This window comes from Pezoporus occidentalis, unplaced genomic scaffold (genome assembly GCF_034315485.1).
Source record: "Pezoporus occidentalis ecotype Australia unplaced genomic scaffold, CSIRO_AGI_Poc_V1 ctg117, whole genome shotgun sequence".
NCBI classification, from domain to species: Eukaryota; Metazoa; Chordata; class Aves; order Psittaciformes; family Psittacidae; genus Pezoporus; species Pezoporus occidentalis.
Genome location: NW_026912961.1, coordinates 198,189 through 214,570, shown reverse-complemented (window position 1 = coordinate 214,570; position 16,382 = coordinate 198,189). Strand labels below are relative to the sequence as shown.

The 16,382-nt window shown below is 37.9% G+C and overlaps 1 protein-coding gene across 5 annotated transcripts in view; it reads right to left on the bottom strand.

The window, feature by feature from the left end:
- Window positions 1–16,382, bottom strand: part of PTCH1 (patched 1) — a 67,891-nt gene that overhangs the window by 26,181 nt on the left and 25,328 nt on the right. For all 5 annotated transcript variants that reach the window (XR_009968799.1, XR_009968789.1, XM_062640064.1 and 2 more), the window contains 10 exons: window positions 15,582–15,651; window positions 15,378–15,469; window positions 13,709–13,907; window positions 12,949–13,070; window positions 10,977–11,124; window positions 10,083–10,214; window positions 9,646–9,801; window positions 8,937–9,035; window positions 7,410–7,535; window positions 684–802 (listed from right to left, as the gene is read on the bottom strand). Coding sequence is in view for 3 of the 5 variants with exons in the window: in XM_062640064.1 (XP_062496048.1) it covers window positions 684–802; window positions 7,410–7,535; window positions 8,937–9,035; window positions 9,646–9,801; window positions 10,083–10,214; window positions 10,977–11,124; window positions 12,949–13,070; window positions 13,709–13,907; window positions 15,378–15,469; window positions 15,582–15,651 (1,263 nt within the window). In the remaining 2 variants the exon portion in view is untranslated. The remainder of the gene's footprint in view (window positions 1–683; window positions 803–7,409; window positions 7,536–8,936; window positions 9,036–9,645; window positions 9,802–10,082; window positions 10,215–10,976; window positions 11,125–12,948; window positions 13,071–13,708; window positions 13,908–15,377; window positions 15,470–15,581; window positions 15,652–16,382) is intronic.

The following is a 16,382-nucleotide window of genomic DNA, read 5'->3' as shown; positions in this document are numbered from 1 at the left end:
AGCAGTAGCTCCACTGATGATGGCAGACTCATTCTACCTCTATGCTCAGAGCTGGACATGTATCAAGTGAGTCTATAAACAGACTCTTCAGAATGGCAGTGTTACCATTATAAACTACTATTGCAGCCATAACAGAAACTTGTATCAAGAACTATCCTGTAACAGTACTGATTGTTCCTCATAATCATATGAAACACTTTGCTAAGCAGAAGCCATTTTACAGTTTACATATTATGTTTATATATTTAAGTTTAAAGCCCTAAAAAGCATAAAAATTAGCACACACAGTGATTAACTGTAAGTAAGGCTTTTCTGTACCCTGAGTTATAGTCTTCCAATATTACCCAAAACTGCACTGGACATATTCCCAAAATGTGGATCTTTTTATCTGCTTTCAAAAAGCTGTCCTCCAACAAACAAAATAAACACATGCCTGAATGAGAGGAGAAGTGTATGCATGAAAGGGGCGGCGTAACCGAAGGAAGAGAGGCATTGTAGCTCTTCCTCTCAATCGGGTAAAAACAAAGTAGCAAATGGAAGTCTGTCACTAACAATTAGATCATAACAGTAACATACTAACCCTGATGCAATAAAGAACTCCGGCTTCTCACAAGGAATGGCAGCACTTACTGCTGACCACAAAAAGGACACATGTCATGTATCAATCTATCACAGATTCTCACCTTGTAAAACAGCAGAATATATCCAGTCTCCTGTCTTCCCGACGATAAAGGTCCATGCTCAGGATAGCAGGAAAAATCAGCAGGACCATAGCAAAGTTGAATACCACCACAACTGCTGCCTAGAGATCAATCACAGGAAAAGTGATGTCGTTACTAAGCTTCATGTAGGGCACCAGCTTTACAAAGCATAAAACTTTCCTTCAGTTCTCATTTGTTCACCCATTTATCATGTCAACCCATCAGATGCTTCCAAGTTTTTCCCTGAGTAAACTGGGAGATATACATTTACATTCCTATTTCATGATGGTAGGCCTACTGCAATTAATTAATTTATTTCCATAATAAACTTCATATTGTTTTAATACATCTGAGATGTGATGGGATGTGATGATGATTTTTAAAGTGGAAAAGCAGAGTCAACAGATCATAATTCTGCATGTGATCCTGCTGTATTTGGAGTAAAAAAAAGATGGAAGGAAAACCAAACGTGCAATTGGAATGGAAGTTCTCACATTTAAGGGATCTGAAGTAATTTAAGCAACACAATAACATTAAAGCACGCTGGTAAAACAGAAATTAAGTAAAGGTTTAAGTAAATTTTACTGAAAATGTTATATTTACTAAAATTCTAAAGTACTTCAAGTACTCACTTAAAAGTTTAGCCAGAAAGAGCAACATTGTGGGCTTATTAAGGATTATTTTTAAAGGAGAATAAAAATTAATTCAACACCACATAGTAAATCTATGTATTAATATGTTTGTGTTTGACAACTTGATTAATGACCCAGTCTGCCAAAATGAGTCTTAAACTGGAACAAGGGTACTTGGTTTAATTTGTAAAGTGAGTATTACGTAATGAAAAAACCCAACCTCCCTTTCCTTTCAAATCCTACTTCAAACCCTTTCCCACACAGAGATTCCCAGAGAATCTCCAAAAACATATGTGGTGCAGCATCTATCATTATTATTAATAGCATTTATTTGTAATGCAGAATTGTAAGGAGCACTAGCCATCACAAAGGAAAAGCCTGAGCACAGATGGGACTGGAATATAGCTGTAAGAGTAGGAAAGTCACTGGAAAAAAAAAATGGTTGAGCCATCAACAGGTGAAAAAGAACTCTGAAATCCTTATTCTTTATCTATTAAATAAGCAGTAGCTATCTCAATTGCAGCCTCATTTCAGGTTAAGGAAATCATACAAACTATCAAGTTCCCCCACCTGTAACTTCTAAAGTAACGACCACTTAGGTTAAAGCAGTCATAAAAAAAGAAGAAAGGCTGGGCTACAAAAATGAAGTCGCTGACCTGATACAAATAGGCCCTCCTTTTTTCAGAACAAATGAATGGCTGCTTTTGATGTTGAAAAATCAGGCCTCAAAGCTGGTAGCTAAAAAGATGTGATATCCAGTATCCATGTTTTCAAAATTCTTGGCTTACATGTCAAATAAATAATATAAAATGGCTAAACAACAACATTTTTATTTTTGCATTTATCTGTGAAAATCAAAGTACTAACACACTGAATGATTTCAAGGGTTTTGAAGCTGTTGAAGTATAATAAAAAGACTAGATACTGGTTTTACTTCTCTGAAAACGACAGAATCAACTAGTTATGTAAATATTTTCTAATAATTCAATCATAAATATGTTGCAAACAGAATTATTTTCTATTGGTGTTTCTCTTTTGTTCTCTCTAGCCTGCCTGAAGTATGATTTTGGTCCTGCTGGTTGTTCACAGACATAGCTACTAAACCAGAATTTACCAAGTACTTAAAAGCCAAATTAGTGTTTAGCCATCTTTGAGAAAAAAGATCCAGTGACTGTTTCATGATTTAGAAATATCCATGCAGAAAGGTATATAAGGTCATAACCAAAACTTTAAAATTAAGTGATTTCCTTTTAATTCTCTCTAGAATTAATTGAATCTGTCAGAAAAACAAATGGCTGCTGTTGCAAGCAAGCTGTTTGCTGGACCTAGTTCACACAACTGCTTGCTTTATTGCTGCTAAACCAGAGAAGGCTGAATCACCCATATAACATGAATAACTAGTTGTGTCTATCCAAGATCTTATATCAAGGATCTGCTAAGATGTAGTGAGATTTGGAAAAAACAGGTGAGGCTTGACCCAGTAATTTTTACTCCTCTCAGCATGGCTGAAAAACTAACAGGAGTCCTCTGTTCCAAAAAATGCAAACACTTCATGCAATATCAGTTCCCTTTGTAAACCCCAACATCCTTGAATCTCAAATGCCACTAAACCTGGAAAATAAAGAGTGTGGTAGAGATGCCATTAAAGTTAGTTATATTCACACTGGATTTTTAAGAAGCATCAAAACTAACCCAACAACACAGAGTGAATCTGCCTAATAACATGGCATCCCTCTTAGACCCCTTTTTAGGGTGTTGGTGTACCAAACCTGCAAGTAAAGTATTTTTAAACAATCCTTACTGTTCTGATTTGGACTTAAATAAATTCCTAGAACTTAACACCTCACTTCTTATTGCACACTGTCTCTCCCTCACCCATCTCCTCAGATATTCAAGGATGTTCTCAGTTTTCACAATTAAATACAGAAAATATTGTTCCTGTACCAGCTTTAATTTGTCGTCCCATCAAAAAACACGTGGTCACTTGATAAGGAGTGGAAAGGAAGAACTGTTGATGGGTGAGTCAGTGCCTGACCGGATGCATCAGCCACTGCTCCCCCTCCAATACCATTTAGATATCTGGTGGCTGGGAAGAGGAACGTATGAGAAATGTGGCCACTGTAATTCCCCACAAGCAGTAACTATTACACTGATTGTAAAAGTAGCAACAAAATATGTTGTAGCAGAGCTTCCAGGCAATCTGTTAGCAGCACCCAACCTGACTGCATGCTTCAGATTTTTGGAAACAGGGCATCTTCTCTTACCCCTTCAGAGATGAATGGTCAAGTGGGAAAGGGCCTTAGACCTTTTCCTTGAGAAATCAACACAGGTAGTATTAGTCCTAGAAGGGATAAAATGGGGCCTACTCAAGAGTGTAAAATGAAAGCATTCAGTGAAATGAGATCAGAGAGTAGTAAAAAAATTCCATTAATCAGAAAAAAATGTTGGCCACTTCCTGAGAAACATACTCCGCTTTTTGCATCTTTTCATAATGCACAGCCTAAAAATATTATTCCTGCTGCAACTGTTAACGGAGACAGAAGAATGGCAGTCTGTGCTGGAGGCAGCAAAGGAGACATGAGCCAGGCTGGTAGGCTGGGGCCCCACCAAAGGTATGTGCTGCTATGTGCTGTTCCTGGCAGCCCACCCAAGGAGAACGGGTGTGCTGTATAACCAGAGGTGATGAAGAGATGAGGAGGTCCATCAGGGAAACTTCCACCCTACTGCTCTCTATCTGCAACTCCCTCCTGACAGTGTACAGACCCAGATCGCCCCTGTGCCCCACCTTTTCCCTCAGGCTTTAATTTTTCTTGTTAAATTCTCACGTCAGGAGCAGGCAAAGGTAAATTATGTGAGTAAAAGGAGGAGGACAAACTACTTCAGCGAGCAAGATAACTGAATGAGCTTAAAAACTTACATTCTTCCTCTCCACAAACCCGCCACCACACCACCTGGTACATTTAGGAAAAAAAAAATTGTCATTCTTCTGGTGAGGGAAAAAGTTACAGCTAAGACTTATTGGGAAAAGTTCCACGCCTGCTCATTAGTGAATCCACACCACTCCTCTGCTGCTAGGGGAGGAAGTTTCTGGTGTAAGCAAGAAGAGTTAGATGACTTTTTGTGAAGCTTCTCTTTCCTGGGCAGAATTTATTCCGTAATGGTGTTTGAATAATCTGGCTCTGCCCTGCCTTCCTTCATTTATACTCAAAACAAAGGGCTATGTTTAAGACATTCTTACTACAAACCTCAAAAACCTTCAGTGGATTTCCCTGATAACCTGTTCCTCTGCCACAATTTTAAGAAACAAAACACATCTGGAAACTAAAGACTTCCTCCTTCAAAGTCCTGAGCACTCTTACAGGTGATTCTTGTAACTCAGTATCTGGGACATGTTCAGCAACTCTGCCCTAACACTTCTTAAATAAGGAGCTAGTAAGATCAACAAATGAAAAAAAAAAAAGAAAAGAAGAAAAAGCTAAAACAGTCCCTGTCTCCTGTGAGATTCTAACTAAAAGCTGGGCTTGTAGATGCAGGAAGCCATTTATTCTCCCTCAGCAGCTGGGTTACTTTACAGATACTGGGCCTCAAAAGTTATGGAAACTTTGACAATTATCTTGCAATGTCTCAAAAAAAGTGAATGAAGAGCAAAACAAGGTCAAGAGCAATCTGTTTTTTAAGCCATCTGTTAAAAATTCACTATCTAGATGAGAAGAAGGCAGCATCTGTGAAAAGTAAATGCACTATTTCATTGCTTTCTAAGTCTTCCTAGGAAGCTATCAAAGACTGCAAGGACTTTCTTGTTTAAACAAGCCTGAGTAAAAGGGAGAGGGAGGAAGAAGACTGGAAATAAAGAAATCCATATATAAATACAGACCACCCACCAAAATCTGCCATAGTTATGTGATTCTGAATGTTATGATTAATGTATCACCTGATTTTGATTTTACCTGGTGAAGATAGGCAAAGCAAGTAATAGGTGTTCCTTTCTAACAACAAAGGGTGTTATTTTAGTGGTTAATTATATACATATCAGTCATATATATTGCTCTGCCATCAGTAAATCTTTATTACAGGTCTCCAGCTCTCTTTTTTTTTTTTTTTGCATATTTTTCCATCTCTTGTATATATATAAGGGGTTACTATGCTCAAGCAAAGACAAATTACAGATGCATGTGAGAGAAAGATTGAGCAACTCAAACATTAATTTCTGGACACCCAAACATTCCTACACATAGATTCCATATTAATCACTGCCTTAGAAAGGACTGAGATCGTGATGTTTTTATTCTGAATAATAACATGTTTGTACATGAATATGTTGAAATCGCACTGGAAACTTTTTGTTTGTCATTTTGCTGTGCAGACTTCATTTTATGAACTTTCACTGACTCAGACTACAGTGTGGCAGCAAGGTCTTTCAAAAAGAAAAGACTTTAGAAAGGTGTATTTAACTTATACTTAGATTACAGTAACAATTACAGATGTTGTCTTCATGTACGTTCCAAAAGCAACCTGTCACATTCTGATGAATACAATGAACATGTCATGTGAAGAGCAAGAACAGAGAAAGGCTGAGCAAAATTTCATCAGATAAGGAAGAATTAATTTTGGTGGCTCACATTCAACAGGTTAGCAGTGCAATTAGGACAAAAAGGCCTATCACTATTGGATAGTTGTTATAAAATGCATTTAGGCTGAACAACTGATTCCCAGTGAAGATCTCCAGCAGCCTGTTGGCTGCTTAAATTACATGTTGAATGTGTTTGGGCCACAGATTTAGAAGACATGAGTAACCTCTTCCAACACAAGAAGTGTTACACTTCAAAATATATTTCACACATTGGCACTGTTCTTTGCCATAAAATAAAACAATTCACTGTCACATGCCCTATAAGAATAGAAATCTAGGGTTTTGGCAAATCAGGAGAGCTAAATATTGCTAATCCATCAGGACTAGGAATCCAGTTTTAGCTGCCACAGACATCTGCAAAAAAGTGCTTAAAACCAAACAGGCTTTTACTTTCTTTTATTATCCACTATGAAACTGCCTACTGAGAGAAAGTGGTAAACAAACTATTAATGCTTATTGGTAACATAACTGCAATCTCAAACAGTTTACCATTTTACAGCTTAATGAAGGTGTACATAAATCTTTGAAAACAATTGCCACATGTATTAAGAAAAATTGCAGCCCTTGTTTCCTCTGGGTAGCCAAGGGCTCAAGGAGAATGAAAAATGATTGGACAACCAGGCTATAGCAGAGGAAAAATAACTACTGAAAAAGTAAGTTTGCCTGCTCTGTACCAAGGTCAGACAGCGCTATAAATTGCTTGTGTCAGGGGAGGAACTCCCAGAGCTTTCTTCAAAGAGCCCTTGCTTGCAGAAGAAAGCTTTCTCCAGCATCCTTACTATTTCATATTCCTGAAGGTATATTGTCCAAACGAATACAAAAAGACAAAGGGAGAAAGATAGAGCAAGCAATACATGGTTCAGCACATAAAATTCACATTTTCTCTCAAAGCAATTGGAATGTAAAATTCTTCAAGCTTTCTCCAAGTTTGCTAAAATTATGTTGGAAGTAAGGAGTACAAACTGCTACAATAATAATTAATAATGGCAAATGCATATTTGCTGCTGTCATTGCACAATGGTTATAGTTTTTAAGAGCAGCAAATGAGACAAGCATGAATGGAAGACTGAATTCCTATGAGGAATGTTACAATACACAGTAAAGCACAGTCTACTCCTCTTGACTTAATGCAAATCTTTCTGAAGAACTGTTTCTTCTTAGTTACATACATCTCGAACTTTCCACTCAACCCAATGATGAAGCAGTGTATTCTTTCACCTGCCAACAGGATGCAAGAGACTGCAGGCATGTGAAATGGGAGGAGCAGAATCAAGGGCAGACAGGAGCTGTTATCACCCAGATCTATGGTAAACAGTGATCACACACTGGTTCAGTGAACTGCAGTAACACTGAATGCAAACTTTAACACTACTACTAACAGGTATCATCATTGGCTTTCCATGATGGGACCACACATAAGAGCCAACAAAGAGCATACAAACTTACTTGGAGTGAAAATGCTCGTAAAGCAGGAATAGGGATTAAGGCAGCCATAAAGAAAGCAGTAACATTGCTGATAGATGTAAGGGCTACACTTGCTCCTGTTCGCTTCAAACATTCACCTGTTCTGTCCTGCAAAACAAATGATGTATTTTAAAAGTCAAGTGAATAAGGTGATGTCCTGCAAACGAAGGGGTCATCTGACAGATATAACACAGTAACAGTGAAAAATTATTACAATGAAATTCTGAACACAGGTGTGCGTTTGAAAATAGTGAGAATAAACAATATACAAAGTACTCTGTTTAGGAGAAAAGCAGATGGCACATGAAGAGTTCATGCTGTTTGTGGGTAGAAAATATTATCAGAGCTGATTCAGAACACAAAACTAAATGGGTTTATATCAGATATATAAGATGGGTTTATATCAGATATAAACCCATTATATCACTGTCGTTATATCAAATCCATTATATCAAACTGACATTATATCAAATATATGTGTATTTAAGTAGGATGTATTTTCCACTAGTCCCACTTGGTGTTCCCATTTTTCAAGCAAAATAAGCATGTATTAACAGCATGAGGCATAACATACCTATGTATCTTGAAGAAGTATGTAAGAAAAAAAAAAAAACAAACCACCAACCCAAAACCCAGACAACACACACAAAAAACAGAGGGAAATCAAGATAAACACATGACCCTTTCCCAACCCAACAGGCTATTTTGAAGCATATGGAGGTTGTAGTAGACTGAGTTGTAGTGCCTGCATGCCAAATCAGCTGGAAAGAGCCCAAGAAAGACACTGCTTGTACAATACAGCATCAACAAATATACACTGCTTTTAAATGGCTTGTAGTTTGGATATGAAACTTTGGACTGCATGTGAAAAGGTCAATAAAAGGAAAGAATCATAGAACTGATGACACCATAGATTTCATAACATTAATATGTTATACTTTGAAATGTTATAGTCAACTACAAACACCAGAACAGAAGCCCCCCCAAAAAATAGAAAATAACTCAAATTTAAGACCAAAACAAATAAGTAAAGCCAGTAGTTGATACAAAAAAGAGAAATCTTTGTTTTCTAAGCTCTCCTTCTCCTCAATCATTACACATTCAAATTTTTGCATTCTTCCATTGAAAGCATTCTATCATTTAATTGTCAGACTTGTATTTGAGTTTGTTCCTAAATTTACACTTACTTTTGTTGAAATTTTGGGCAGAATTTGGACGACAAAAATTAGTCTTTGTATGACAATTATACATTTTAAATTTCAAGTCAAAATAAATCTAAGACACTATTAAAAAAGAAAAAAGAATCTGAACCTTCCAAAACATTCTATGATCATATGTATTGCCATTATTTCCTATTTTGACAGAAATAAGAATTTCCAGACCCTAGGAAAAGCTTTTAAGAAAAAATATAGGTTTTTCTAATCACTGCTAATTAATTCTGGATACAGTTATCTTTTCCTACATAACACCTTTTGTTTTATCTTCCCCCAAATCCCCATTCGTTATTACCTCAAATGGAATTCTCTTATTCTGCCCTGTTTCACTAAATGCATGTGCCAGAAGGAAAACATCGTCTACACCAACTCCAAGAGCAAGAAAAGGCAAAACCTTGGGGGAGAAACAAACAAAAAACAAACAAGAAAGCTGTTTTATGATCTGCCATGCAGCTACCCATTAAATGGCTAATTAAAGCAACTTACATTACACTATTCACAAATCCAAGGGTAACATGAAAATCAAAAGGATGTGATACAGCTATTAACTTTTATTCTGGAATACTGCTGAGGAACTTGCAGCATACCATTTACAGGTACACAAAAAATAATTCAATTTTGGGGTAGACAAGAAATATCTGACAATAATTCAAGCTATAGTAAAAATATTTGCAAAATCTAAGCATCCTGATAATTCAGATGTAAAGACAAAACCTACAACTTATTATGTACAACTGGATGCCTCCACTCATGCTGGGAACAGAAAAATCAAATAACCCAGAATCTAGTAATTATACAAACTGCATGATATTTGCCTTTCAGTATCATTTTACAGCATGACCACATAATTTCTTACAGCAAAAGCTATGAGATGGGAGAAAGGCACAAATAAAAATCTCATGCCAAAATACTTTTGCAGGTTTTTTGCCCCCTAAAGATTCAGTTGTGTTCATTTACTAGCAGAGTACTTGTAATTTAACAGCAGACTTGTGTCTCCTAAATACCTGAGTTGTGGCAGCATTAAAGGAAATTCCAATCAATGAGCACAGGCCCAATCCTGCAGCCACTGAGAGTGCAACCAACAAGACTCCTGCCAGCCCCACGGCACCCTGAGACTTGGCACAGTCCCACCGCAGCATTGTTAAACAGGCGTAGGCAAGCTAAAGCAAGGGGAGGGGGAAGGAGTTGAGGGGAAAAAAGCAAAATGTCAGAATGGATCCTTGTCTAACAGCTATCTCTTATCAACCAAAATACAAACATTTTTAAATAGAATAGACACATCACAAATGTCACACAGAGAAACAGGTGACAAGCCTGAGACAAGTTTACAAACTGTAGTTGATACATATATCTAAAATGTTCTGGACTGCTGACTGGTAACAATAAAATATTTAATCCCTGCTCTACTACCAGAGAAAATTAAATACATTTATTTTATTACCATTAGTAAGTAGCCACTAGCTACTCTGATAACACTGACATCAGAAAATGACTTTAGGATGTCATCCAGGGTGGTCGTAGTAAAGGAGAGCACCTTCTGAGTAGAGTTTTGTGCAACACTTTGATGAACAACCTATGAAAAGAAAAATAAAATTAGTTGTGACTAAAGAAAAAATTACCATCTTCTACAGCACACATCTGAAATCAACTACTTTAGCCTTAATGTCTCTGCAAAAGCCAGCACCCTACACAGAGATTATGCTGATGCTACACAAATGTGTTTGCAAACTACTGATTATCAGACATGAATTTGCATCTTTCAGGAAAGGCTATTGCTTTCCTAGCCCGTTCCAAACGTTTAACTGTAACACTCCTCCCGTAACTCCACCATGCATTTACTGCAGTATGAATTTTGCCTTTAGCCTAAGCCCAGCAATCTCTCAAGTACTCCTCTTTCCCCCTCCCCACCTGGGCCATTCACAGAGGTCAGAAGCAGTGCAGCAGAGGTCAGAGCTTGGGACACAGAGACCATGTACTGTCACACAGCCTTCCCACCAGGGCTGCTGCTGGGAGAGCAGCCTGTGACTGGCTAATGTTTTCCAGGCACCCTTAGAATAACCATGCCAACCAAAAGTTTTGAATGCCAGCTAACTCTCCGGTTCTTTTTCAGCCCCAGCAAACCAAGTGTCCCAGACAGCAAAGAGCAAAACTTTCATGGCTTCTCATATGTGAATAATAAGCAGCTCCTTCATTGGAGGGGAGGAGGCAACTTAAAAACTGCGAGGCAATAACTCAGTTCTAGTTTAAGCATCTTCCTTGAAGAAAAGCTGTGACAGAAGCCAGTGGATCTTTGCAGGACTTCATAGTATGTTATCTAGGTTATTTTTAATTTTACCTCAACATACATCCTCTGCCAGGCTTCCAGAATTGCTGCTGCCTTATCCTCATTCCAGTTGATATGTGAAACATATTCATACCCCTTGAAGTGCTCATACATTTGCTTAGGAGTCATTAACTGAAACATGGTTTGCAAAGCCTGGGCACTGTGACATGGAGAGAAGAGTATAGAGAAGGAAGAGGCATAAAATGAGCATTTTCAGGAAATTATTTTTATGACATCAAGTCCCAAATGAGACTCTAACAGGAGCTTGCATGAGTTCTTGTTTTATAAGGCACATGTTTGTATTAAAATTTAACAGAGTATAATTATTCTACTGTGTATCCGATGCATCTGTACTGGTCTATGCAAATATTGAGGCTAAATCTGGTTTCACTGAAGTTAATGAGAATTTTGCCGTCATTTTCAATAGGATCAGTTTCAGGAGCAAAGAAAGTAACCCTACAAATCAGTTATAAAGATCATGATTGATAGACAGATTACTGTGAGGATGCCACAGGAACACTTATTTCTATGAGATCTTGTAAATGCTGTTGGCAATTTGTCATTTGAATACCTTGATCTCTTTCATCCCTTGGAGACAAATGCCAGATTAAATTCCTGATGCCTGACAATCTGCAAGGACTACACAATGAAAACCACTATCCATCTTGAATTTCCACAGTGTGCAAATGTAACCGATAGTTTTAGAAGATTAAGAAACTATCTTATTTTTCATTAAAAATGCATAATTTGGCTACTTGTTCAAAGAATTACCAATGTTTAGTGTGCATGTAAAAAAGGTCAACATTCATATTAAAAGTTCTAGTAAAAGTTCTCTATATTATATATGGAAGAATTGTAGAATCACAGAATGGCTTGGGTTGGAAAGGACCTTAAGATCATCCAGTTCCAGCCCTCTGCCATGGGCAGGGACACCTCACACTAGATCAGGTTGCTCAAAGCCTCCTCCAACCTGGTCTTGAACACTGCCAGGGATGGAGCATTCACAAATTCGTTGGCAACCTGTTCCAGCGCCTCACCACCCTCACAGTAAAGAACTTCTTCCTCATATCTAACCTAAATCTCTCCTGTTTAAGTATGAACCCATTACCTCTTGTCCTATCACTACAGTCCCTGATGAAGAGTCCCTCTCTGGCATCCTTGCAGCCTGCTTTCAGATACTGCAAGGCTGCTATGAGGTCTCCATGCAGCCTTCTCTTCTCCAGGCCCCAACTTTCTCAGCCTGTCTTCATATGGGAGGTGCTCCAGCCTCCTGATCATCCTTGAGGCCCTCCTCTGGATTTGCTCCAACAGCTCCATGTCCTTCTTATGCTGGGGACATCAGAACTGCACCCAGTGGGGTCTCAAGAGAGAGAGGAGAGGGGCAGAATAACCTCTTTCAACCTACTGGTCACACTTCATTTAGCTTAGCATGGTCTACAGTTTTCAGGACAGTTCTATTTCACAGGCTTTTTTCCCCACTGAAGTCCAATATTCCATGACTTCTTCAAGAAGTCTGAAACAAACAGGTTTGTTTTACCGCTCAAAACATAGACATAGAAACAGACTTTTCTCTATACTGATCCTGAACAAGAAGTTCAGTGGAGATTCTGGAATTCTGACAAGTCAAATGAATGCCACATTATCCAAATTGTTTTTCCTCCTCCTTTTACTTTGATGGTATTTCAAAACATGCTCAAAAGTGTTCAGTGCTTTAAACACTGTTCAACACGCATTCTATAAATAAAATTGCCAAGAAAAAGCTTTCTTTCTGAGCAACGTACATTAGCATTCTGAGGTTAGAAGCAGGAAGCAATGACTATTCCTTAAATTTAAACTACCTAATCACTTTTAAGTTCTTTCTCTTGAGACATGTCCTCCTAAACTGAGATTCGTGAAGGGCAGTAGATTTTGCATGATCCTCCCCCATACCCCAGAACTCAAACTCTAACAAAGAAAAACTTTGACGTTTTCTTTAAACATTTACCTGACAAGTTTACCAGAACTGTTCTTGACTGTACCACCTATAATTAACTCCTCTTGCCAATGCATGTATTTTCTTGACAGTCCATAGCATCCACCACTCAAAACAGGGGCTACATCAAGAGGCTAGAAAAAGTTTTTAAGAAACAATTAATCAGTTTCATATCTTTAGACAAACTCATACCCTAATTCAACACCCAGTATACCAGAATAACACGCATTAAACACACAATCCAGGAGATCTAGGAAGAGAAATGTTTTCAACAAATCAGACTGAACAGATCAGATGGATACGTGTAGACTAGACTGTAATTTCTCCACAGTGTGAAGTAACTGATAAAGGGACACATAAAACTGGGGTCTGTGACTTCAAATTCTCCAAAAAAGTCAGCAAAACTGACGCTACTTTGAAAGAAGGCTTTGCTGCACTGCACAAGCGTATAGTGTCAGCTGTATTCCAGAAGTGGCTATGTCAAAGTCATCAGGTTTGCTCAAGTGCCACATCACCAGATTGCCATTCTCAGACCGTAGCTGACAAGTGCACTCTCAGTTTAAATACATGGGCTCAAGCACCGTACCACAGAATGAGGGAAACTTCATAACTGTGGGCTAAGTGCATGTAACAGGAACAGAAAGAATTTATCACTCAAGAATACAAACTATATATAGCTTGGAAGAAAATGGTACCTTCTTTTCTCCTCTCTCTCACCCCCAGCAACCTCAGCCACACTTGAAAAGATATACACAAGGACAATGAAACTCACTTTAGTGGAATTTTTATTGGGAGCTGTAATTGGGCAATCGGGATCAGCAGGATTCAAGCAGGGTCGATCCATATAACCATGACCAACCTCTGCTTTATTCAGCATTTCTTCCCAGCTCTCCACTTGGTAGTTTATTTTCTTTAACTCTTCCAAGAATTCTAAGGGGTCAAAGTTGATCCACTGTAAAGGAGGCTTCCCTCTGCAAGAAAAACCAGGAGAGAATGACACACACAGAAAAGACAAAAGAAGTACCAAAACAAACATACTTTTAAATTTCATATTTGCACAAATAAACGAGTTATTTTCCATTATAAGGTAAAACTTTTTCCCATAAGTTTGTTTTGTAAAATGTAAGGCATGTTTTAATTAGATTTATGTACTTTTCTTGCAGCCCAGTTGCAAATTTAACAAAAATATTCAGGTCTTAAAAAGAACTGTGGAATAACCACAGGTCAAAAATACTTCCATTTACAAGCAAAGCAAAACAAATCATCAAGCACCTAAATAACAAAAAAGCAGCCAACTGCTGCTTCAAAGAATTAGGGGGGGAGGGGAAAGGGAAAAAAGAGAGGGAGCTGAGGAAAGAAAGCCTTTCTCATAGTATCAGATTACTTCTTGCTAGTCTACTAATCATCTTGCAAATGTAATCAATCAATATAACTGATCTTTGTTTAACAATGCTGCTCTCCTTCAAATGACCTGGCAGCTTGACTATCAACCATCAAGCTCTCCTGCTACCATGGTTGTCACCACTATCGCTGTCAAGTCTTCCACCCCCCACTCCTGAATTTGTGATGTTGACAGACTAGAAAGGCTTTTGGCTGCCTTATTCTGCGATTCAAACCACACTGTATCTGCTTAACCAGGCTTAAGTCATTATTCTGAATCTCCCAACCAGAAAACACAAAACCCCTTATTTCCCCATCTAAAACTGTACACTAAAGGTTAGAAGATGGCCATTGCAAATTGCTTTTACAGAGACATGCAAACCAGGACAGAAACAATAACTTAAATGCTAACTCTTGCATAATTAACAGAAAATGCCTGCACAGATTAACAGTTAACTCTTTAAAGGATTCAGGGCATATTATATCACACTTGTAAACTGTGAGAAACCACCCATAAAAGATACTATATGGTTTCTTTAATGATCTTATAAGCAAAGGATTTGCTCTTTAGTCCTCAGGAAGACTTGAGATTTAAGCCAAGACATTTTCTTAGGAATTCCCAGCCAACTAATTTTTTGGGGGGAGGGGGAAATGAGGGGAGAGAGGTGGTACATACACAAAATCAAACCAAACCAAAGCAAACACCAGAAACAAGTTTATCTCAGGGAGGAAAAAAAAAAAAAAGACACACAATTCTTAAAGCTTCAATTCAGAAAAACTTTTCTGCATGCTCACAGAAAGGGAAAAATAAGGTAGGATTTAAATCAATGCTATAAATCACCTCTTAGAAAAAGGAAAATCTTTTGTCAGTGGAGGAAAAAATAACCAAAAATCCATGTGTATTTTCTGTAGAGACAGTACACTTTGTCTTTTATTTTTCTGCTAAACCAGAATCTGAGTAAACAATGGGAATGCAACTGAAAAATCATATACAGTTACACAATGAGAAGCAGTCAGACCAGACTTCATTATAACAGAAAGTTATAAAAAATCATGCTTACAAAAGATAGGCAGTTCCTGACTGTAGCTTTGCTCCCTCCCAGAAGCAGTCCAAAGGAGTGATAATTAAGCAAGGATAAAGATATTCTATGATCTGTCAAAATCAAAAAGGGGAAAACCACAGTTATACTAAAATATAATCAAAACAGCACAAGCTGAATCATGAAAATAGACGAATCTTGTAACCAGGTGCTGACTGCACATACCTGGTCCATGTAACCTGCTTCTGTGATGAGTTCTCCTGATTTGTAACACAAATGTTCCAATTTCCACTGTCTGTAAGAAACATAAAGAACAATTTTTTTTCTCTCTGGGTTCAGCTGTAACAGTTATTTTTCTCCTTCTTAGTAGCTATTGCAGGACATTTTCTTATACAATTACTGAAAAATTATCTTTAAAATGTAATAGACATTTAAAATTGTAACTCATATACACATACTGGCCTCAAGCAGTAAGTAAAGCATTGAGAAAGGCAAGCAGTATTCAGCATAGATGAAAATGCCTCACCAAAAAAAACAAAAAAAGGAAATGCCTTTCTTTTTGTAGTTACAGACAAGATATTTGTTTCAGTTATTCTCACACTCTCTGTAAAACTCATTAAAAACAATGGAGCTGCTTCTGGATGTTCAGGCTAGTCAATACCTGTTAAAAGGACAAAAATCCATCTTTATATAAATGAGACTGCTTGTGACTTAAGATGCCACTCAGTGACAGAAGTGAGAGAGAAGCCAGCTCCAGCTCAGAAGACTAGACTATTCCCAGCTGACCCACAGATGCAGAAGAAATGAAATCATTATGATTTCTGCCCTCCTGTTTCAGCTATGAGTCAACTTCCACTGCCATGACTTCTAAGACCTTAGAGAAGGCAGGATCTGGGTTAAAGATAAATGGAGCTTCAGCATTAGTTCATTGAGGCATCAGCTGGATGTGCTGAAAAGATGGGCTAAAAGACAGGGGGCTTCATACCTCACAGGCAGCACCCCTAGGCAGATAATCATGTAAGTAGA